The following is a 23,899-nucleotide window of genomic DNA, read 5'->3' on the forward strand; positions in this document are numbered from 1 at the left end:
TTAAATTAATTAATTATTTTTTATATTAAGAATCAGAGATAGTATTGCATACAACCTGTTGAGACATATTGACACAAAGTAACAATTTGATCTTTTTCATGCTTTCTTATCACCAACGCATCAATCAATTCTTTTGTTTTTTCAAAAAGGAGAAAACAGTGCAATCAAGCGGGGCAACAATCAAATTGGAATTCCGCTTGAAGAAGAAACAACGACAAAAGCTAGCGTCAAACATACTTTTAATATGAGACATTTTTTTTTTCCTTGATAGACCTTTTTATATATTTATAATCAATTATCAAATATCTATATCATCTTTATTGTGTGTATGTGTGTGTGTGTTTATTCGTAAGCAATAAGTAATATGGCCTGATCTCTTAAATTCGTTTGATATTGAAAATTCAAATTTAATTTTAACCTAAATCTAATTGAGAATCTTTGAACAATAATGACATAATTAATTATATTTGCTATACGCTCCTTGTTTGCCTCAACGATCCCAGTTCAAAGTAACAACTTTCTTTTGTATGTTTTTCCTTTTTGCCCTTTCTTTTTTTCTTTGCCTATAAACTGATTGGGCGATTTAAAAAGAATCCCAATTAAAGAAAGAAAAGGCGTTGCTTTGGTAAATTTTTTTACTTTATATTATCTTGGACAACCGAATAAGACAGATGACAGTATTGTTCAAAGAATTTGCACTTTGCTTTACTTTTAACTTTTATATGCTCAAACTTTGTGGTCCAATAAATTAGACTATAGGACATTTTGTTTTTATGCGACGGCTCTCCTTTCAATCAATCACACGTACAACGGGTTTTCTTTAAAATAAATATGAATAAGATGTGGAAAAAATTCACGTCGAATAATTTTTTTTATTTTTAAAAACGCTTGCATAGGATTACTATTACAGAGGAATAAAGGATAATTATAAGGGAAATCGTAGATAACTTACTATATTTGTAGTAAATGGTTCGAATTTTACTATTCTTTTTCATGTTTTAAAATTTTACCAAACATTAAATCTAAACCATTCACTAGAAATCTAACATCCAAGTTTACTGGAGAAATGAAGTGGATAGAAAGCGCAGGCGGAAAAACTGATGAAATTGGAAAGATACGTACATTAAACACAAATTATAGATACACAAATAGACTTAGACTCTGCTCATTCCAAACTTCTTCCCCTTGATCAAAAAGTGAAACACTCAAAGGTAAATCAAGAGCAAGCAGGGTTAGATTTTTTAGATTATTCTAAGCTGAGATCAAGGGATGATTAAGGGATAACAGTTGGGCGAATAATGAATGGTTCAATGGGCTGGTCTTTGAAAATGTGTTTTTTGACTGAAGGTCTTGGCTTGAGTTTTGCACGGAAGAGACATGATACAGGTGGAGGTGAAGGAGGTTTTGGTGAGGAAGAGGAAGTTTAATTTGATCAGGAGAGAGATGAGTGTTTTGTTTTGACGTTTGTGGATGGGGCGTGGTTTGAGAGAGCTAAGGTGAGGGTTGAGGTGTGGTCTTTTCCTAGATGAAGGTGGAGATTTATGTGGTGAGGTTTGGAATTTTTATGGGAAAATCAGATTTGGGTATGATGATTTGAGTGAGCAAGGTGTTGTTTCCTTTGGTGAGGGCTTAGGTGAGTTTTGACGTGTAGTTTTAGGTGATGTGATGGAATGGATGAGGTTGGATAAGTTTTGAGATTGAGTTCTCTTTGAGGATTTGAAAGAGGAAGAAGATGATAAAGATAAGGAGGATCATGTAGGTGATTTTTCTAGGATAGAAGGCTAATTTCAAGTCTCCATTCAAAAGAATATTCGTTGGTGATTATTTGGTCAAGTTTGGATTGTAGGTTCAAGTATTGCTGGTAAAGAAATCTAGGACTAATGGCTTAAGGTGGTTGTGCATGTGTTATAACACGCTGATTTTTAATTTCAAGGATTAATGTAATTAAGCATTGATTTGTATGGGAGTAGAGGTTAATATTGCTGATTGAGGTTAATTTAAGGCTTAGAAACATTAAGAATGATAACTGAAAGTCATATCTTTAGCAAGGTACTGAAAATCGAACTGGCAACTAAATCAAACAAGGTAGTGGGTCAAGCAGGTCATAATTAAAATGATATAATTTAACTTAAACATACAAATAATATTCATGTATAATCATAAAAAATGATATTTAATTAAAAATATATTAATTTATAACTAAATAACATTTGAAACTCTAATTTAAAGCTAGTCATCAACTCTATTTAATAGATAAAAGACAAAAAATGCTAAAATATCTATTATATATGTCTACCTATTAAATAAAGTAGTACTTTGCAATGTGTGTATATAATTTTTTTTTTTTGCTTATGATTTATGAAAGTGGTTTATCACTGCATCATATTTTTTTCCTTAAAAAATGTGTATTCATCTGGTCTAATAGTATATGCTTATACTTGAGCATCATTAGCTGTTGGCTTAGGGTTGGAGTGATGTTTCTTTTAAATCGATAAAACAAAAAAAATCTTAGGGTTAAAGCATATGCCTAACAATTCAATGTATTGTATTACGTAATATGGTTTTTCTCACTTTTCTTCTCTTAGCTTCTCATCATTATCTCCTTAATAGCTCTAATCCATTTCTCTGTCTTTGTTATTTTTTCTTCTTTTTCTCTTATGGTCTCTATAGTCTCCCATATGCATCTCCTTTTTGGTTACTTTTCTTCAATCTACCTCCACTTTCTTATAGGTATCTGTTCATCTTCTATCCCTTTTTTTCCTACTCATTTACTGAACCTGTTTTTCTTTTCCCTTCCATTTCCTCTTTCCAACTTCTTTTTTTATTTTCATCTACATAAAGGACATTGTTTTAAGTTTGTGAAATACTAAAAATCTAACTCAACAACATGCCTAACCTAAGGGGTTGGGCGGGTTATGATCAAGTTGTCCCGAGTCATACAGAGTCACCCCAGGTCACTTTTTTGCCGAGTTAGGTACTAGGCCGGACAAGTAAGATGAGCAGTTCATTGGTTTTCATGTCAACTCGGCTGGTTTGGTTGGGGTTTTAATACAATGATCTTTAGACATTTAGGGCTGCCTTGAAATTTGGGAGTTTTTTAGGGTCAAAAATAGTATTTTCCAATGATTTTTTTTTTAAAGCAGACATTTCAATCTTTCAAAAGAACCATAATTTACAAATTTTGAAAATGTATGGAATTAATAATGAATTTTTGAAATTAAGCCCCATTGCTGCCTATAAACATTTTGAGTCTTGGTAAATTAACATTTTTAAGAGGAGCATAATAACATTTTTGAGTAATTTTTTTCCTTTAAAAAAATATGCATCCCAAGATTTTTAATGAGTTCTAATTTATAATTTTTAGAGATGTGTAGAATTAATTATGAATTTTTGAATTTGGGTCAACCTTGTGTTGTTGGTCATAGTAAAAAAGCACTTTTGGCTATGGTGAACGTCACATAACCTATATATCAATCACAATTTTAAGTTGAAAAACATGATTTTTGAAGAGAAGTTTGTGGATGATGCTCTTAACTTTGTTAATTCTTCATATTTTTTTACCTCCAGGACACTCTTTAAGCTTTCAAATATTAAAGTAGGTGCTTTTAACTTGATTTCTCTCTCTCTCTCTCTGATTTTTTTTCAGATTTGGAATTTTGATAATTTAGGATTCATGTAGGATTTTGAAATGTCTAAGCTGTTGACTAAATTTTTTATAGATGAGTTATATGGACTAGATTAAAGGTTTAATCAATTTAGTTTTATTAGATTTTGAGTTATATATGTGATTTTGAGTTAGGACTTGGTTCTAGAGTTAGGAAATTGATGAGAATTAATAATGAGGTTATTCATATTATGGCTTAACACTTGGTTTATATTTATATGAGTTAATTTAGAGATTTGATTAGTTTAGTATGTTAATATTGATAGTTTTACTCAAGTGGGTATGTTGAAGGTTGAAAATCATAAGCGTAAGTTGGGGATTTGACAAGAATGGGTATTATTGAGGTTTGTTAATTCTAAAGAGAATTGTGAAATAATTCCTTGTATTATTCAAGAAAGAGGAGCCTATACATTAATGGCTCATTATGAGAAAATAATATCATACCAAATGCTATACTAATTGCATAATATTTACATAGCTTTTCATATCTTTACACTTTCCCTCAAGTTGGAGCATAGATGTTAATCATGCCCAACTTGTTACAAAAATAGTTAACCTGAGTCCCATTTAGAGCTTTAGTAAGCAGGTCGTCCAATTGATCACTAGACCTCATATGTCTTGTAGGAATAAAGTTTTTTTTGAGCTTGTCTCAGACAAAGTAATAGTCAATCTCAATATGATTTGTACATTCATGAAACACAAAGTTGGAGGCTATGTGTAGAGCAACCTTATCATCACACCACACTTTTGTGGGTAACGTGGTTTTGAAACCAACTTCTTTCAGTAACTAGTATATCCAGACTACCTCACACATGGATTATGCCATAGCTTAGTATTCTGCCTTTGCACTTGATCGAGATACCATATTTTGCTTCTTGCTTCTATAAGACACCAAATTTCCACCCATAAAGACACAGTATCTTGTAGTAGATTGTCTCGTGGCTTTTGATCTACCATGATCTGCATCACAAAAACACTTAATGTTTGTATGACCATGATTTTTGTATAGTGTACTACGACCTAGATATCCCTTCAAGTAATGTAAAACGTGCTCCAAGGCTTCCCACTGTCTAACAGTCAGAGATGCCATGAATAGACTAAGCACACTGATTGGATAAGTAATATCTGGGCAAGTCATAGTGAGATAGTTCAACTTGCTAATCAATCTCCTGTATCTCTCAGGACTCTCAAATGATTTGCTCTTCTTAGCCTCAAGTTTTCTCTTCTCATCATCGAGGGAATCCTCAAATGGTATGTTCCTATTAGCATCAAGGACTAGGTTATGAACCATAGAGAAACTAGTTGGTATAGCTCCTAATTTTCCAGTTTCCTTTAGCAAATCAAGGAAGTATTTCCTCTGTGTCAGGTTTCTTGCTCCTCATGACTTTAATGCCGAGAAAGTACTTCAAAAGGCCTAGATCCTTCATTTGAAAGTGAGAATTAAGAAAGGAATTGAGGGATGTGATCCCCAAACTATTACTACCTGTAATCACAATACCATCTACATACACAACCAGAAGAATTATGCCAGCCTCTGTCCTTTGGTAAAACATAGAATGATCACACTTGACATGGTTCAAGCCAAATTTTTGCACAATAGTACTAAACTTGTCAAACCATGCATGAGGACTCTGTTTCAAATCATACAAGGCCTTCTTAAGGTGACATGCTTCTCCACACTCCCCCTGAGCAACAAAACCTAGTGGTTGCTCCATATAAACTTCTTTATGAAGATCACCATGTAAGAAAGTATTTTTAATATCCAACTGATGTAGGTTCTAACCATAAGTAGCTACTATAGAAATAAACAGACAAATAGGAGAGCTTAGCCATAGGGGGAAAGTTTCTGAGTAGTCAATGCTATGGGTTTGGGCATAGCCTTTAGCCACAAGGCAAGCCTTGAGACGATCAAGTGTTTCATCAACCTTAGTTTTATGGGTGAACACCCACTTACATCCAATGGCCATTTTTTGGCAGGTAAGTCTGCTAAGGTCCATGTACCATCCTAATCAAGGGTAGCTATCTCCTTTTTCATAGCAGCACGCCAACTCGAGTGGGCTAAGGCCTTATAAAGAGTTTGGGGCTTAGAAATAGTGTCTACAAAGGCAATAAAGAAGTTGAAAATAGGAGAGAGATGGTTGCATGAAACAAAGGATAAAATAGGGTGGGCATAAGTACATTTACCTTTGCAAAGGGCAATAAGAAAATCAAATGAGGGGTCCATATCGGGGACAGGAGGTGTCTCAGAGTTAAGGTTGAGATTAGGAGCAAGGTAAGTGATGCTCAACTTAGGATCTAATGTCAAAGTAGACACGGGAGGATCAAAAACTGGGACAGTGGTAGTAGTCTCCTTTAATCTTCATGTGTAAACACGAGCCAAAAGTTGAACAAGTGCTTGAGCGAGTGCTTGAGCCAGCAATGATGGTGAAATGAAAGAATACACTAGAAGATCATCCTCCTCCACAGGTGGAGCAGGTGTGGAAGAAGGAGAGAAGTATGGTGTAGACTCCTGAAAGGTGATATCTACAGAAACTAAATACTAATTAAGGCTAGGCGAAAAACATCGATAACCTTTTTTAGCCCAAGAATACCCTAAAAAGATACATTTAATAGACTTAGGATCTAATTTCGAGATAGAGGGCTGTACATCCTAAACACAATAGATACATCCAAAGATCTTAGGAGCAATAGGGAATAGCTGACAACCAATCAATGCCCTTAAGCTGAAAATAAAATAAATCAATCACATATTAATTAACCTTTTTGTCATACTCAACATATAAGAAGAAATGCATAACACCTTAGGATTACTCCAAAAATAAACCAAATTAATACAAGATAGTGCACAATTCAGGTCATTTCTCTTTAAGAAGCTGAAACAAAATTAAATCCTCATAAATAAATGCATAGTAATCTAAACTAAAAAAATGAGTTTTTATTTGATGAACTGCCAACTAAATACCATGAATTAAATTAAATTTAAAGGACTTTTTTGTTGTTGTTGTTTTTATATGAAAATGATTTAGATAAAATGACGGTGAATGAATTGAGATGAAACGCACAAGAAGAAAATGATAAAGAACAATCCTTTAACTCAACAGTGTAAGCATTCATCACTTCAACAGATATAGGAGTTAAAACAACAACCCAAAAATTGTCTTTAAACTTTGAATCTAACAATTAAGCCACATCAAATTGTCACAATCATTTCTCGAAATCCCAACTTACTGTCATCAAAATAGTAAAATGGGATTAAGGATATTAAAATAAGCACTGTTTAAATATAAGCCAAAGGTTCACAAAATAGAATAAAAGATAGCAACATATATCACGATCTAATAATTCAAGCTACCTTGAAAAATCACAATATATTCACTAAAATTCCAATGCAAAGTCTTGACCCTAAACAAAATATATAGAATTAAAGTTATAAAAGCTCAATATTAGTTGCTACAAAGATTCAACTACTAGAATCCCCTAATAGAAACATAATGTCATTACAGAATTTCCAGACAAATCCTAAGATTTAGAAATCACTAAATAACAACTAGAAAGAAAGTAGCTAGAATTCCCCTATGAAGACCCAAGCTCCCACCATTGCTGCTGAATTGAAGGATTAAACGCTCTAGCCATAGACTGCCATCAAAGTCAAAGCCACCTTCAGTCAACCATAAACAGCCATGAAGAATGAGGAAGAAGGCAATAGTAATGATAAAGAAACAATAAGGATGATGACGAACAGTGGAAGACATTGAGGGAGATGGTAGACAGCAATGAATCGTGAAGGAAAATGATAAGAATGATGGATTGAAAGTTTGGATTGATGAGGAAGATAGGATAGGCTGAGAAGGGTAGAGGATAATGCTAAAACTAATGGAATAGTGGAGAACCAATAAAAGCATGGAAGACAAGAAGAAGATGACGGAGAATTAGAGAACATAAAGGGGAGAGGAAAGAGCGATGATGGAGTGAGGAAAAAGTAGTGTCAGTGATGGTGTGAGGAGGATTTGGTCAAGAGTAAAGGAATAGAGGTGTGTGTGAGATTCTTCCATCTCTTCCTTTTTGGTCTCTCGTTTGCATATAAAGAAGATGATGATTCCATCTTGAAATATTAGGGCTCTATAAAAATGAGGTCGTTTTGCTATTTTTGGTTCTTTTTTTATTTTCTCTAAATTAGGTCCTTTTTTGGATTTCTCTTGGTCCTTTATTGCCCTTAAAATTGGGACTGAAGTATAATTTGTAAATCTGCCAAAAAAAAATAAGGTAGCATAAATTATCCTTAAAAATCAAGTAATCACAATTAAACTAAAATATGACAATTTTGCTCATATAAATCAATAATTCAAAGCAAGGAACACTAATTCAATTAATAATCAAATAATGCATTATGGACTAATTGAAGTGACAAAAACCCATAAAAAAGACACAAAAATATGTATAAATAAATGAGTTTGTCACAGATATACCATGTCTTTGGAAAGCAAATGTACCGCTAATCAAATTAAGGGATGCCGTAATCTCTTCTTATGTTGTTGTAAGGACATGTCTTGGAACAGTGGAACAACTATTCTGAGGAATCTACTAAGCCTTTGAGTAATTATAGGTGAAATATCCCAACTTGAGATGCCAATAACACTACCAACATTATCTTGAATGCACATTTCTACATTTTTGGCACAGTCCATTGACATTTGGTGCAAACATAGAAGAATAGCGATTGGGGTTTTAGCTTTCCCCAACATGTCTCTTCTCAAGCTACTTCCTCTAAAAGTAACCCTACTGTGCAAATTCTTTTTGACTAATATTCTTGCTCCTCCACAAGATTCCTAAGCTCCTGTTGAATCTTTCATCAACTCCTTCAGTAAGTCTAACATGAGTGGAAAATAGTCCCTAAGCATTTTTTTCATGGAGTCTCTTTGGTACTCATACCATCACAACTAGTTAACCTCCCTTAATTTTTGACACTCATGTCCTCATGCCTATTTTCATTGGGGCATATATTATTGTAGTTTACATCCTCTTCTTCCTTCCTAGCCTTGTTTTCTTTAAAGTTTCTTATCTGTTCATCTATCACGACAATCAATATTTCTCTTATTTTGCTAAAAAGAGCCTCTTTACTTTGCTATTGATGTTCTTCAAGTAGGGACGATGTCTTATTTTTGGTGGGACCAACCTGTTTAGATTGCACCATCTCTATCTACCTAAAAATGCAACCCCCCCCCTAATAAAAAGTAAACACAACAACATAAATTTTTTTTAAAAAAAAACTATAGCTAATAGGGAAGGATATGAGTGAACCTTATAAATTGCCAATACATATATATAATGCAATACAAATCACATAGAATCTTAGAATCTAATACTAAATTGTAAATGCGGTTTTCCTAAACCAGTTGCTAACCTTTTTAACCACAATTTAATAATACCCATCATTGTAAAAAAGAAACTTGGTGAAATATTTAAAAATGCTACCATGATTATAAAAGAAACTTGAATCATAAGAATGGTCAATCATAATAGAAAATAGTTAAATCAATCATTAAAAATATCTATCATGGTTAAAAAAAAAAAACTTTGCAAAGCAATTGTGTAATAGCTCTTATGCTAACTATATACTTAGCACATTATTTTCACTACCCTTAATCATATAGAGCTTGATTCAACGACTAATGCCACATCTAAGGTTGTGCCTCTTTCATTCATATCATTTAAGTGTAAAAATGAACTTAAAATATTATAACTCATGCATAAGTGTCCATGTCTAAATTCAATACTAAAAACTCAAAAAGTAATTATAAGTAATGATGCAAATTAAGCATAGTCTCTATAACTCATCAATGATAAACATCCATTAACGTCTTAAGGTTATGGAAAATAGTAAAATATAACTCTCACTTCTCATATGCGTTCTTCTGCTCCTTAACATGATTCTTCACCTGAAAAGCTGTGAAAGAATTGGAATAAGCATTTAACATCTTAATAACACAATCCTACCACATGTATATGAACCAATTAAATTTTATATATATACGAACATGACCAAATTATGTATATATACAAATAAATTATATATATACACACAAACCAAGTGAAACACAAGCAACCCAAGCTAGACTCTGGCTCCCCTCTTTAAATGTATAATTGTCCCACATTCTTATGGAATTGAGCTCTATAAATTATTGTCCTATGTTCCCATGGAACGAGATATTGCAAGATATTGTCCCACGTTTTTAAGGGATGAGGCCTTACAAAATATTGTCTAATGCTCGTCCAGAGCAAAGCCTTATAATTTATACCTATATAATTAATCACACTATTCCACCTCTACATTAATTTGCACGCGCGCACGCACACACACACATATAAACCTATATATATATTTATATCATGTGCATAGTCTTGACAAGGGCGGAAAAGCAACACATATGTGTAAAAGAAGAGGATAAAGGGAGAGAGAAGAAAGACAAGAAAAGAAGAAATTGGGCTTATTAAAGGAGACAAGAGAAAAAAGTGATAGGAGAAGATGAGATACTTACAACTAAGGAAGAATATATAAACAAAGTCCCCACAGAACTGGGTTTTTGTTTACTTATAAAATTTTTAAAATCTAAACATATTTTTCTAATATCTTATGTTATTATTATTATTATCAAGAATCCTTTTGAGTATAACATAAATTTTAAAATTATTAACAATATTTGAAAAACTTTTAAGATTTCATTTGATTCTTTGTTTTTTTTTTTGGGTACTTCATCAATGTGAAATATGTTAACACATACGATCTCTTAAAAATCAATATATATTTTATATATTTTAAATCACAACTACTATTTAAGTCTCAAAAATAGGATGTTACATATTACATGTAAACCATAATTAAAAGATATTTCACCATAACCAAGCCTTAGACATTTTGAAATCTAGAACATCTCATTTAACCATATGCGCATAATACATTTTCTAAATAAAACTATTTCATCATTTTCCAAACTAACAACATTCAAATAGTTTCAAAAGTCATTGTAAATAACACATGCAAGCACCTAGAGGCCTTAAGCCTTTTACCAGTATGTAATCCAGTAACAATTTGTCAAAAGTATGTAGTTAATATAATCAATCTTAACTAAATCAAAGTATGCAAAATGATCCATATGTGGCAATACAAAAAATTCATCACACAACAAATAGGAGGCTTAACACAACAAGTTCACCAATCAAGTGACATAGACCCACCAAAATTCACATAGCACAAGATCGGACTATGGATTTTTCTGCTAATCAACTAGTGGACTGTCATTGTCCTATAATACACAAAAAGGCCAAAGAACCAACCATTGTACACTGGTGGCCCACCACCTTATTTTCTCTTTAATGTATAAGATTCACCCCTTATTTCTTCTGTGATATACCTCCCATCAATCAACATTAACCTTCCCCTCTGGTATAGTATTTGTGAGGTTTATAACATATTTGAGAAAAAATTAATCTTTTAATCTTTGTGCTTTTAACTTAGTTGTGACTCAATCTCTTAAATTTGACTCATTATGAATCAGTCCCTATATTTTTAACTTGTTATATTCAGTCCTTAAAATTTCTAAAACTGAGTCACCCCTTTCAAATCGTCCATGTGGCAAAATAATGAAGTTAACTTTAATAATAGGAGCTGATATGTGATTAATAAGTTTCACATCATATTCATGTTCAAAGGAGAAAGATGGGGAAAATAAACCACGAAAACAAGATCATAAGACTAGAGGTGAGCTGAGGATGAGCACCAGGTGTGATGATTAAGCAATCCAATAGATAAGCACATTTCACTGAAAAGGACCCTAAAATATCACTCCTTAAGCTTTATTATTATTATTATTTATTTTGCAAATTCCCTACCCCTTTCATTCTTCCAAAACTCAAACACTTCCTCTCTCTTACCCTCAACCACTTAGCTTCCTTCCTCTTGCTAGCAATAAATCACCTCATGTCCAAAATGAAATATATGTAGATTTCAACCACCTCTGATGTTCCTATTTCTTTGAATCTGAATAAAGTTGATGAAGAAACTTCTATCATAAGTTTGCATATTGCTTTGGTTCCTAAATAATCACACACTATGCAACCATGAATGGAAAATCTTAAACTTTGTTCATGAAACCATGGGCTTTAAACTTGAGGAATTGTCATCAAATCGTCACCCCCCACAAGATATTCTTGAATTATTGATTGAAGCAAGATGGATCAAGTAACACAAGCCTCAACATCTCTCCTCCTTTGGTTTCTTTCTTTTTGTCCTTTTGAATCTAACATGGACCTTACTAGATGCCATTTCAGCTCCTATTATCCAATTTTATTATTTTTGTCACATGAACGAGTTTTCAATGTGTGACTACTCAATTTTAGAAATTTCAAGGACTTAGTCATAATGAGTTAAACTTAAGGGATTAAGTCACAACCGAGTTAAAAGATTAATTTTTCCAATGTTTAATCATCAACATAAATCCATAAAACCATCACACTAATCATTTTTCAATAAAATAACTCCCACAAGACAAATTTCATTAATAACAATTTCATAACCATATCTTGATCACATCATATATCTTAAGATAATTTCAACAATAATATAGTCACATGGCTCAAATCATAGTTTAATAGCATTTCATAGTTTCATATAATTTAAAAAATCACTCACAAACAATATATAAGCATGCATAACAAGTGAAAATTAAAGTGGTTACCTATCATCAAAGTTATATAGTACCATAATCATACCAAGCCATGTGTTCAAACCAACAGGCTAATAATCAATCTACAACAATAGCAAGTAACCATATATTATTTGTAACTAATAGAGTAGTTTACAACAAACATAAAGACTCAATGTTTCTCTAGAGCCCAACTCTTATCATAATCACCATCCAAACATTATAACACTAAACTTAGAGTCCCCATAACTCAATTGACTCATGTAAATCATCCATTCATTTTAAATTACTCAATTTAATAAAAATCCCCCATTTCACATTTAGGTTCCAAGCCTTAAAATACCCATTTTCATAAATCAAGCTTAGACAATAATCTAAGCTGATTCAACATCAAATCTAGCTGATAATAGAATAACCCAATCCTTAAACCTCCATTTAAACCATTACATTATCATCAACCTCCAAAAACTTCAAAAAATTAACTAACCCTAGATCAAAATTTCACAAAACACTAAATCTAACAAAGCTAAACCAATTAAACACCCAATCTATTCCATGTAAGTCATTTAAACTCTAAAAATTCAGTGAAAACCTTAGCCTATTCAAAAATTATCATAAACCTTACATTTTAACTATCTCAAGTTTGAGAAATCTAAGAAGAAAGAGTAGAAATGAGGTTAAGAATACTTACTTTGATATTTGGAAGTTCAAACATATTATAAAGGGCTAAAATCCACAAGCTCTAGCAAAGGCTAAATGCTCATCTACCCTAAAAATTCTGAAAATCATGTTTCGAACTAATTTTATAACCTAGAAATCGACCCATTCATAGTTATCATTCCTCATAGTAAACTAACAACTATGGCACTAAAAAAGTGCCCTTTTGTTCGCTATGGCATTCATGATAGTGAATTCACAATGTCACATAGTAAGAAAAAATTAATTTTAAATTCATAACTAATTTCGCTTTCAAAAATTACAAATTAGGATTCTTTGAAAAGCATAAGATATATATTTTCCAATGTAACAAGAATGACTAAAACAAAAAAAGATAATTTGTCCTTTAAAAATGCTTAGTTTCCAAGACTATTTAAAAGATCTAAATATATGACCTCCAATCATTAATCTTAGCATTTCTAAGCCTTAAGTGTCCACCTTTAACTACTTAATACCTCAATGTTTCTGACTAATTAAAGCTCATTTAATTATAAATCTTGTGATTAAATTTTAGGATGTTACAATTTTCACCTATATATCTCCTCTATAAGCTTGTCTTTCCTTTTGAGGAACTCACTCCTATTGTTGATACATGGCAGAGAGAAGCTTGGACTGAGATTTGGTAGAATTTCAATAGCAAAACATCAACTCAATGTATAATATGCAATGACAATTAGCTAAACATATAAATAACCAATATAATTATAAACAACAGCTTACAAGTAAATACATATGTCCAAGGGGCATAAACTTAAGCAAGGATATGTATTACATTTTCAGAGCCTAATTACGGCATACATGGCAAGTAAGCATACAAGCAACCAAGCACAAACTATATAAGAATCAATAAGTTTCACTACCTTTTGTTTCTTCTTCCAAGTTATCCCCTCTTGCTTGAACTTCTTTAGTTTTGCTTTCTCCTTTGTTTTGATAGCAATCAGCGAATCCTTAGCCTAGAGGTGACCTTGCATGTACAGAGTCACTTGCTCTTCTTTTCTTTCTTTCTCCTTCTTTCCTTCGTTGTCATTCTCGGCTCCTCTCCCTTTCTTACTCTAGTTACAGCTGCTGAATACAAATAGGGAGAAGAAGGACATAGCTGTGCTTAAGGAGGGTACAAAACATTAACTTATTTCGTTAAGTGCCACATTGACACTTAATCATCTCTCAAGCCATTATCTTTTCCATTTTGTGGGTCTAAATTAATGAATCTGATGCTCTTCCTTTTTGGCTCTAATGGATCATGCTCCAAACTTCCTAAATAATTTCCATAAATTAATCTTGGATACTTTATAATAATTATATTTATCAACTATCTTCTTTAACTTGTAAAATATTTATCCTAAAAATTTCAACTCAAAAATTATTCTCTAACTATTTTTCCTTAAATTTTTGGAAAAAAAACCCTTATCTCCAAAAATTAGCCAGAAAATAATTTAAGCCACATTTAGAGAATTAAACCTTTTCATAAAATTTAGATGTACCCAACACCCCGATTGTTTTAGTGATATAATTTCACCTGTGACCTTTTGGTTTTTTTGTGAAATCATGTGCTTATGTATACGTTTAGTAATGGGTAAGATTGAGCTAAAATGAAAAGATGATGGATAAAATTGCACAAAAAAATTAGGGCATTGTGTGCATATGAAAAATAAGACCAATGGTAAAATTATACATTTACCCAAAAAGTTATAAAATCTCAAAATAATAATATTTCACAAAGTTAAAGTATACATTTGGTTCTTTAACCTTATAGAAAATTTCAATCTAATCCGTTGACTTTAAAAAGTATATTTGGTCCTTTAAACCTAAAATCATTAGGTTTAGATTATGCTTTTTTTTTTTTTATAACAATCATATTTTTTTAAAAATTAAACTTAATATGTTGGTATTTGAGAATATTTTATCAATATTTAAAATTTTAATGTCATCATTTTTTGTTAACAATTTTAGATTAGATGACTAAAAGTATGCATTTTAAAATTAAGAGACCAAATTGAAATCCTGTATAAAGTTAAGGGATTAATGTATAATTTAACCTATTTTATAATGTTTCCCCAAATTTTCTTAGGCATTGAATAATTCTAATAATTATTTCCTTTAATTTCTTCCCCAAAATAAGCTTTTTTGCCATGAAAATATTTTTAAGGTTCCATTTGTCACACCCTGATAATTTTATCATAACTGATGAATGATTTGAGACTGACTAAGGTCAAGTAGTATAGTAGACTGGTAGAGGATCCAGGCTATGAGGAAAAATCAGGATAGGGACATAACGGTCATTTTTGAAAAGATCGGTCAAGAAAGGGCAGTATTGGAAATAATGTCTGAAATTCCTGAAAATTCCAAAAAATCATGAAAAATAGAAAGGAGGGTACAAAATAATGTTTGAGACTTAAAAGGTGAATATAGGATTAAAAATAATTTATCAGGGAATTATTTGTAATTATTGGAATTTTTGGCTAATTAAGGAAAATTAGCCAATTTCCATTATTTAAAATATATAGAGGCCTCAAAAATTCAAGGAAAAATAGGAATAAATTATGTGACATATTATCCTAATTTATAAAATTACTTCCCACCTTTGGAAGTACAGAGGTTAGCTTAAAGAATATTTATCGATATATTGATTTTTGACAGAATAAAATTTAGAAAATTATAGAGGGAGGTAAAACTTGAGAAAAATCATGGAATACCCTTGGAATCAGGGGAATTTAAGGAGGTGTTGAAATCAAAATTTTGTGATAGTAAATTGGACAGGATTGTTGGAAAATTGGACCAAAAATACACAAATAATCAGTGGATTGCACTGAATATTGGATGAGTCATTTTTCTCCCAATATTTAGAGTAATATTTTGGCCAAAAATAAGGGGGAGGACAAAGTTGAAAATTTTCAAATTGTTCAAGGGCATAAAGGGAAATAAGAGACAAAACATTAAAATAATATTGTATTACCACATGAAAATCACATGATGAATAGGTGTCCATCCATGTGTCAATTTCTTGTGGTGTGTGCTCTAGGATTTGTCCATGTGTAAAGTGAAAAAAAATGGACGGCCGAGATCGCATCTTTTTCCCGAAGGGCATTCTTGGAATTTTGAAAAATCAAAGCCTATAAATACCCCCTTCTCATGAATATTTCGGCTAAAGAGGTTGCTTGGTGAGGGAATGTTGTGTTCTTGAGTTCTAGGAGAGAGAAAGGAAGAAAGAAGAGAGAGAAAGGGAGAAAGCAAAGTTAGACACCTCTAATCGCCGATTAAGAGCTAATTAAGGTATGTTTACCTCCCTAAGTGTTAATTATTTTTAGTAAATTATTTATTTGAGGAAGATTATGATTAATTGCCTTGATTAATTATGGTTTAGTGATAGCTAAGATTAATCATGTTATTTGATTAGAGATTAGTAAGTAATTAAGGTTAGCTACCTTGATTAATTAGTAATTAGTGATTAGTTATGCTAATTGAAGGATGATTAATTAAGATTAATCATGTTGATTAAGGAATGATTAAGGGTTAATCATGTTAATTAGAGAATGATTAATGGTTAATCCATAAGGGATTAGTGACTTAATCTTAGAGGATTATGTTGTACTAATGACTATGTGATTTGAGGACCTTAATTAAACATTGGATTAAGGATTAAGGGTTAGTGATTAACCAAGAAAGCATGATTAATCATGGATTAAGGAAGAATTCCAAGACCTTAACTGAGGATTAAGGCTTGGTCAAACCAAAGTCAAAGGATTAGGAAAGGTATACAGAAGTTGTAAATTAAAAGGCATAAGGGTAGTATTATATTGGGAAAGAATTGTATACTGGATATGGAATTTACCATACCCTTATTGTATGGTTGATAGGCAATTTTCTGGAAACCTAGGAGAACCTCAAGCAGGGAAAACAGGGAGGAAACATTAAGCGTGGAACTGAGGTAGCGTGAACTTGCAATTGTTTTGTTAACCTGCATTTGGTGTTTCTGTTATGTGTGTTTATGTGCCATGAGAATGTTTATGTACAGATGATGTGAACTCCTTGCAATGTATACCTTGGCTCTTGCATGATTTAATTTTGACTAGAATGATTATAGGGAGAATGACATTGAGGTCCCACAAAAGCCAAAATACAGCAAAAAGGTCCCCTGAAATGTCATAATTTTTCTAAAGTCCCAAAGGGACTTAGATGCAATTTTCAGAATCTGTAAATTACTCTCTTGCCCTGCCCTAAGCCATCAGAAACGAAGAAGCAGAATTTCATTTGGGTGAGAGTTCCCGCGCAATATGCTTGAGAAAGAAGACATTGGGAAAGAGGGAAGGAGCCATTGATGATGAAATATCCTCTCCATTACCATTAGTGAATTCCAAAGAGCTTCCATGTGAATCTCCACAAACTTTCAGGTGTGAAACTTTCTTTCCTCTTCTCTCCTACCTTTCTTGACAGATTGTGCTTTTGTTTGGAAATGGGAAATCAAAAAATCGTTTTTGTGTTTTTGGGTTGCTTGTGGGTGGTTTTGGAGATGGGATTCATAAGTTAATCAATAGAAAAGCTGTGTTTTTGGTTGGTGTGTGTTGTGATTTAAGTTGGGTGTATAGAATGATAATGGGTGCTCTGTTTTTGGGTGGTTTTCCTCTGTTCTGACGTTAGTTTAGTGGCAAAGGAAGAAAAAGATGAAGGTTAGTGAGGGTAGAAACCCTTAGCACGAAATGGGATTGTGTTGTCAATCAGGCCGCGATTGTTGTCAATGTGTGCCACTACACTTGTCAATGTAGCTCCTTAAGTTGTCAATGACAGTTGCGTGCTGGTTGATGCAGGTTTAAGTTACTGATGGCGACTACGTCTGGAAAACATCTATTTTGCTTTGTTCACATAGGGGGAAAGTTTATAAATGATGGAGAAGATAATATGAGATATGTGGGAGGTAGTGTAAGAACAACCAATGTAAAGGAGGGCACAAGTTATGAAGAATTGAAAGAAATTATATCATCAATTGCTGGAAAAGAAAGCAACTCATTTCTTCTGAAATTCTCTGTTGTGTTTGATAAAAAAACTTTTGTGGAGTTGGTAGATGATGATGGGGTGGAACATTTGATAAAGTTCAATGAAGAAAGTGGTCATGTGTATGTCGAAGAAAATGAAAATGAGGACCACATAGAAGCAACAAGAGATAATACAATGGAGGAGCAAGATGTGTAAGTATAGTTTAAGAAAACTGTTATTGTGATTTCTTAGTATGTCAGTTGTTACTGTATTGCTACCAACTTGTCAATACATGCACCCTGACTTGTCATTTTTTGCAGGATTGATCAATCATTTGGAGGTGTCAATGAATTGTCTATGTCTCCACCTACCTTATTTGATGTGATTGGAGAGCCACAATCAATTCCTTGTGCTGTTGAAATGATCCCAACACCTACACCACAAATGAATTCCACAAAATGGAAGGATTTGATTATTGGAGAAGGACAAATATTTCCAAATGCCACTACTCTCCGAAAAACATTATACAAGTACAGCTTATGCCAGAAGTTTTCGTACGTTTTCATTAAGAATAATCAGCAAAAGATCATTGTGAAGTGCAAGGTTGATGGTTGTCCATGGTATATGGGTGCATATTCAATGGGAGCACATCAAGATACTGAGTTTTTAACTATCAGAACGTACAAAAGTGAACACATTCATCATGCACAGGACAACTTAATTGTACCTCACTCAGGAAGGTCAAATTTAGCTGCTTCAATTGTGATTGATGACTTGAGGTGCAATGTTGACAAGAGTCCTAATGAAATCAGAAAGGACTTGTATAAAGAATATAGAGTGCAATTGAACTATACTCAAGCATATAGGGTTAGGAAGAGAGCACTAATGGAATTACATGGTCGAGTAGAAGATTCTTATAAGGTAATCCCTTGGATGTGTGAGAGACTCATGGAAACTGATCCTGACACAGTTGCAAGATGGGAAGGCTCAGATAGCAACCGATTTGAGAGGCTATTCATTGCATATGGATGCTCAATTAAAGGCTTTGTGGAAGGTTGCAGACCAATTATTTATATAGATGGATGTCATTTGAGTGGTCCTTACAAAGGAACTTTATTATCAGCTTGTGCATTTGATGCAGACAATGAGTTGTTTCCTTTAGCATATGGTATTGTTAGCGGGGAAATAAATGATGAATGGACTTGGTATCTACAGAATCTGAAAGAGATAACCAGATCAGCACAAGTGACAATTGTCTCAGATCGGAGTAATGCTATTATCGGTGCTGTCAAGACAGTATTTGATGGTGATAGACATGCTTTTTGCTATCGACATGTGAAAGAAAATTATAGTGCGCAGTATGTGAAAATCAATAGAGGTGTGAGACGGACCTCAGAAAATAACAAGGAGAATGCACTTAATTTACTTGATGGAATTGTATATGCAAGGCATGATAATGAGTTTAATGTTGCAATAGGAAATTTAAGATTGTTTTGTCCTCAATTGGCACAATGGGTTGAATCTCATGGGGATGTGGATAGATGGGCGCAAAGTAAATTTCCTTTTAAGAGATGGGATAACATCACCAATAATCTTGCTGAGTCTTTTAATGCATGGATGTTGAAAGAAAGGAAGCACGCCTTGCCGGTTTTGATACAAGAGCATCAAGAGAAGTTGGCCAAGAAGATGGTTGCTAACAAAATGGGGATGAAAAGCTGGAAAAATGGTGTAGGACCCAATATTGAATCAAAGTTGTCGGAACAAATAGCAAGAGGTGCGTATATGGAGGCAACATATTATGGTGATGATCATATTTCGGTGCAGACAATACATGAGGGACGCATCATCTATGTTGCTGTTGATCTGATTTCTCACAGATGCACATGTTTGGCATGGCAAATGAGTGGAATACCTTGTCCACATGCTTGTGCAGTAATCAAACTAGTTCACCATAGTGTGTATGATTATGTAGATGATTGTTACAAATTGTCCACACAAGAGAAAATATATGCAAATAGCATGAGGCCAATTGCAACACATGATTGCCCACAGCCTGATACACCTACTGTGAGTCATATGCTGACCCAAACATTCTTGCATTCACCGATAACCAAAAGGCCTCCAGGAAGGCCAAGGATTAATAGGATAGAATCTCAGTTCCAAAATAAGAAGGTTTATCATTGTGGAAGATGCAAAGAGCCTGGACACACTGCCAAGACATGCAAGAACCCAAATCCCAGCTGAGAACATATTGAAGTCAGCTATTTTTTGTATATGGATGTGAAGAGAATATTTTGTAAATGGGTGTGAAGGAAATTTTTGTAAATGGATACACACCACTGGTTAGTTTCATTATGACATGCAACCCCTATGTTTTTTTTGGGATGGGTTGTGAAATAGGTGTAGTTTCATGTATATGAAGGTGTAAATGAAAGTTGGCTATGAATTGGCATGTTACATTGTACTGTCATTTTAGTTGTCATTACCTGCACCCTAAGTTGTCACTAGACCTGTAATGACTTGTCAATCATTGCACTACGACTTGTCAATGAATTTGCTGATGTAAGTTGTCAACAACATGAATTCAAGTAACATAACCTTTTTTACCATGAAATGATATTTACAATCACTTTGTCATATTATATTTTGGTTGTATGGTCATATATAATCATTATTAATGAAGTGTCAAAAACTTACCTCTCCCTTGTCCCCTGTCAGTGGTGGCTCTGTGACAACACTGTGACATGTCAATGGAGCACTGTTGCTTGTCAATGACAAACTGTCCCTTGTCAATGGTTTATTCGGTAACTTATCAATGGAGCTCTGTGACTTGTCAATAAAGCACTGTGACTTGTTAATGGCTTCACTGTCCCTTGTCAATGGTTGCACTATGACTTGTCAATGGAGCTTGTGACTTGTCAATAAAGCACTGTGACTTGTTAATGGCTTCACTGTCCCTTGTCAATGGTTGCACTATGACCTGTCAATGGGGCACTGTGACTTGTCAATGGAGCACTGCGACTTGTTTGTGTGAACACTGTCCCTTGTCAATGGTCGCTGTCAAGAGAGCATTGTGACTTGTCAATGGAGTACCGTGACTTGTCAATGGTTGCACTATGACTTGTCAATAGGGCACCATGACTTGTCAATGGGGCACTGTGACTTGTCAATGGAGCACTGTGACTTGTTTGTGTGAACACTGTCCCTTGTTAATGGTCGCTGTCAAGAGAGCATTGTGACTTGTCAATGGAGTACCGTGACTTGTCAATGGTTGCACTATGACTTGTCAATAGGGCACCATGACCTATCAATGGGCACTGTGACTTGTCAATGGAGCACTGTGACTTGTTTGTGTGAACACTGTCCCTTGTCAATGGTCGCTGTCAAGAGAGCATTGTGACTTGTCAATGGAGTACCGCGACTTGTCAATAGTTACACTATGACTTGTCAATAGGGCACCATGACCTGTCAATGGGGCACTGTGACTTGTCAATGGAGCACTGTGACTTGTTTTGAAATTCTCATATCACTTGTCATTAACTCCTGTTATATTAGTTGTTATTTTGGATAACTGACGTTGTTAATTTAATAACCAACCATAATATCTCTGCACATATAAAATAGAAATATAATTAAAAATGTAATAAAACCCTAACAAATTAGTATTACAATGTGATGACAAAGGTAATAATATTATAAACATAACCTGATCAGTTTGTTACAAAATGACCTATTTGCTAATCATCTTAACAACACATATCATGGGCTAAGAGAACAAAAAATTCATAGACTACTCTATCTCCTCTTCTTGGTCTTATTGTAGTCCGATAGCATCGACATCACTTCACTCCCATGTTCATTACTTGGATGGGTTACCAACCACCACAAACAGCCAACCTTCAAATCTTGTAGCTCATCATTAGAGTATCGTGGCATTGTATATCCTGCATCATCCCGAACGGTGCCATCCCACTCTTGTAGCCAAGAGATAACATGAACTCCACATGAATCACTACCAAGCAAATTGAATATGTTAGCACCTTGCAATTGTTATTGTGAACAAAAACAACATAACACAATCGAACAAAACATCTACACTTACGTATCATTCTGCACATAGACTTTAGCCCATTTCACTTCGTTGTCAATTTTGTCCTCATTGACAAACAATTTTGGCTTAACAACACGTAGCATCGAATGGAAACAGTTCATCTGTAAAAAAAAAACACACGCACATAATGAACATCCAGTGACAAGGGACAGAACATCCAGTGACAACTCACAGAGCATGTAGTGACAAGGGATAGAGCATCCAGTGACAACTAACAAAGCATCCAGTGACAACTACCACAGCATGCAATGACAACTACCACAGCATCTAGTGACAACTAACAGAGCATCCCGTGACAACTAGCATAGCATGTAGTGACAAGGGACAGAGCATCCAGTGACAACTAACAGAGCATCTGGTGACAACTAACAGGGCATCCAGTGGCAACTAATATATCATCCAGTGACAAGTAACAGATCATTAAGTGACAACTAACAACTAATATATCATCCAGTGACAAGTAACAAATCATCCAGTGACACCGAGCACAACATCCAGTGACAACTACCAGAGCATGCAATGACAACTAGCACAGCATCCAGTGACAACTACGACAGCATATAGTGACAAGGGACAGAGCATACAGTGACAACTAGCATGGCATCCAGTGATAAGTAACAGATCATCCGGTGACAACTAGTACAGCATCCAGTGACAACTACCAGAGCATGTAATGAGAACTATGCAGACTGCTACTAACAATTATAATAGTCATTGACAAGTGTAAAAGCTGTAAATAACTAACAGTTTGTGTTGCCATGAACTGTTTGGGGTCGAACTGCCTTTTACTTGTCCTTTTTTCCTTCTTCTTTGCGTCATGTTGTTGCTCACCCCCCTTCTTCTTTGCTTCTTCTTCCTCGGCTTGTAATCTCATGAATGTGATGCTATCAACCAACGAGTCAAGGGCGTGGAAGGTCATGGTCTTTGTCTCAAAATCATAACAAAACCAATGATCTTCAAATAGAGTAGGACCAAAAATGAAATCGCAATCCCCGATATTGTATCCAATATATTCAGATAATATTTCTCTTTCATGGTCCTCCCATTTCCACCTTAAAGAATTCGCCACCATTTTCTGCATGAAATCTGCAGAAAATATATGACGGTTGACTCGCCCATCTTTTTCCTTTTGATCTCCAACGAATGTCTTCGCCACCATAGTCATAAACTGAAATTGCAAATACAAACAAATTACAACTACTTAGCATGCAATAACTCATTCTAATATTAACTACGTACGTGTGACTCACCCTGTCGTTTATCCATCTTCTACGTTGGAGACATTGCAACTCACCACGGGTTAGGAAGTATCCATACATCGATACAAAGTATCTAACACAAATGAAACAATTATGAAGTTAGTAAATTCAGTAAATTCTGTAACATAATACAAAATTGGTCACCAAAACATAATACTTACTGCTCTTGCTCCTCTTGGTTACACCTTGCTGTACACATGTCAAATAAAGCTTGCCTGTCATCAATTGTTCTCTTTTTCCCAGCCTTGCTTTTAAATTCCAGAAATGGAGACCTAAGAGCTTTCCCCTTCCTTATCACCCTTGTAGATTTCCTCACATGTTCGCTCCCTTCCCCTTGGGTGGCCTCATCCACTTCTTTGTCCTCTTCATCTTCTTCTTCTCTTTTATTTTCTTCTTCATCTTCTTTGTCCTCATTTCCCTTCTCTTTTTCCTCTTCATCCTCTTCTTTTTCCTTGTCATGTGATTCTTGTCCACCCATCTC

General features: G+C 34.0%; 2 protein-coding genes and 2 long non-coding RNA genes across 4 annotated transcripts; 1 reads left to right on the plus strand and 3 right to left on the minus strand.

The window, feature by feature from the left end:
• Positions 1–4,493: 4,493 nt before the first annotated feature.
• On the minus strand, positions 4,494–4,955 carry LOC114759577 (uncharacterized mitochondrial protein AtMg00810-like). The gene has a single exon (XM_028948779.1). It carries the CDS (start codon positions 4,953–4,955, stop codon positions 4,494–4,496), a length of 462 nt encoding a protein of 153 aa, XP_028804612.1.
• A 13,288-nt stretch (positions 4,956–18,243) lies between these two features.
• On the plus strand, positions 18,244–20,292 carry LOC114759578 (uncharacterized). Its single transcript, XM_028948780.1, has 2 exons — positions 18,244–18,260; positions 18,369–20,292. The coding sequence occupies exons 1-2, from the start codon at positions 18,244–18,246 to the stop codon at positions 20,290–20,292; spliced, it is 1,941 nt and encodes a 646-aa protein (XP_028804613.1).
• A 1,429-nt stretch (positions 20,293–21,721) lies between these two features.
• On the minus strand, positions 21,722–22,218 carry LOC114759587 (uncharacterized). Its single transcript, XR_003741929.1, has 2 exons — positions 22,151–22,218; positions 21,722–22,060 (listed from the first exon to the last, which is right to left on the minus strand). It is a non-coding gene; the product is annotated as an uncharacterized LOC114759587 (long non-coding RNA).
• Positions 22,219–23,269: 1,051 nt separating this feature from the next.
• On the minus strand, positions 23,270–23,664 carry LOC114759588 (uncharacterized). The gene is made up of 3 exons (XR_003741930.1): positions 23,580–23,664; positions 23,410–23,491; positions 23,270–23,327 (listed from the first exon to the last, which is right to left on the minus strand). It is a non-coding gene; the product is annotated as an uncharacterized LOC114759588 (long non-coding RNA).
• Between the last annotated feature and the right edge of the window lie 235 nt (positions 23,665–23,899).

Source organism: Neltuma alba, unplaced genomic scaffold, assembly GCF_004799145.2.
Source record: "Neltuma alba isolate B1F8T4 unplaced genomic scaffold, ASM479914v2 tig00010867_pilon, whole genome shotgun sequence".
Classification (NCBI taxonomy): Eukaryota; Viridiplantae; Streptophyta; class Magnoliopsida; order Fabales; family Fabaceae; genus Neltuma; species Neltuma alba.

Bases quoted from the DNA above. Each gene is read 5' to 3' on its own strand.
- LOC114759577 (XM_028948779.1), bottom strand. From the start codon at position 4,955: ATGGTTCATAACCTAGTCCTTGATGCTAATAGGAACATACCATTTGAG.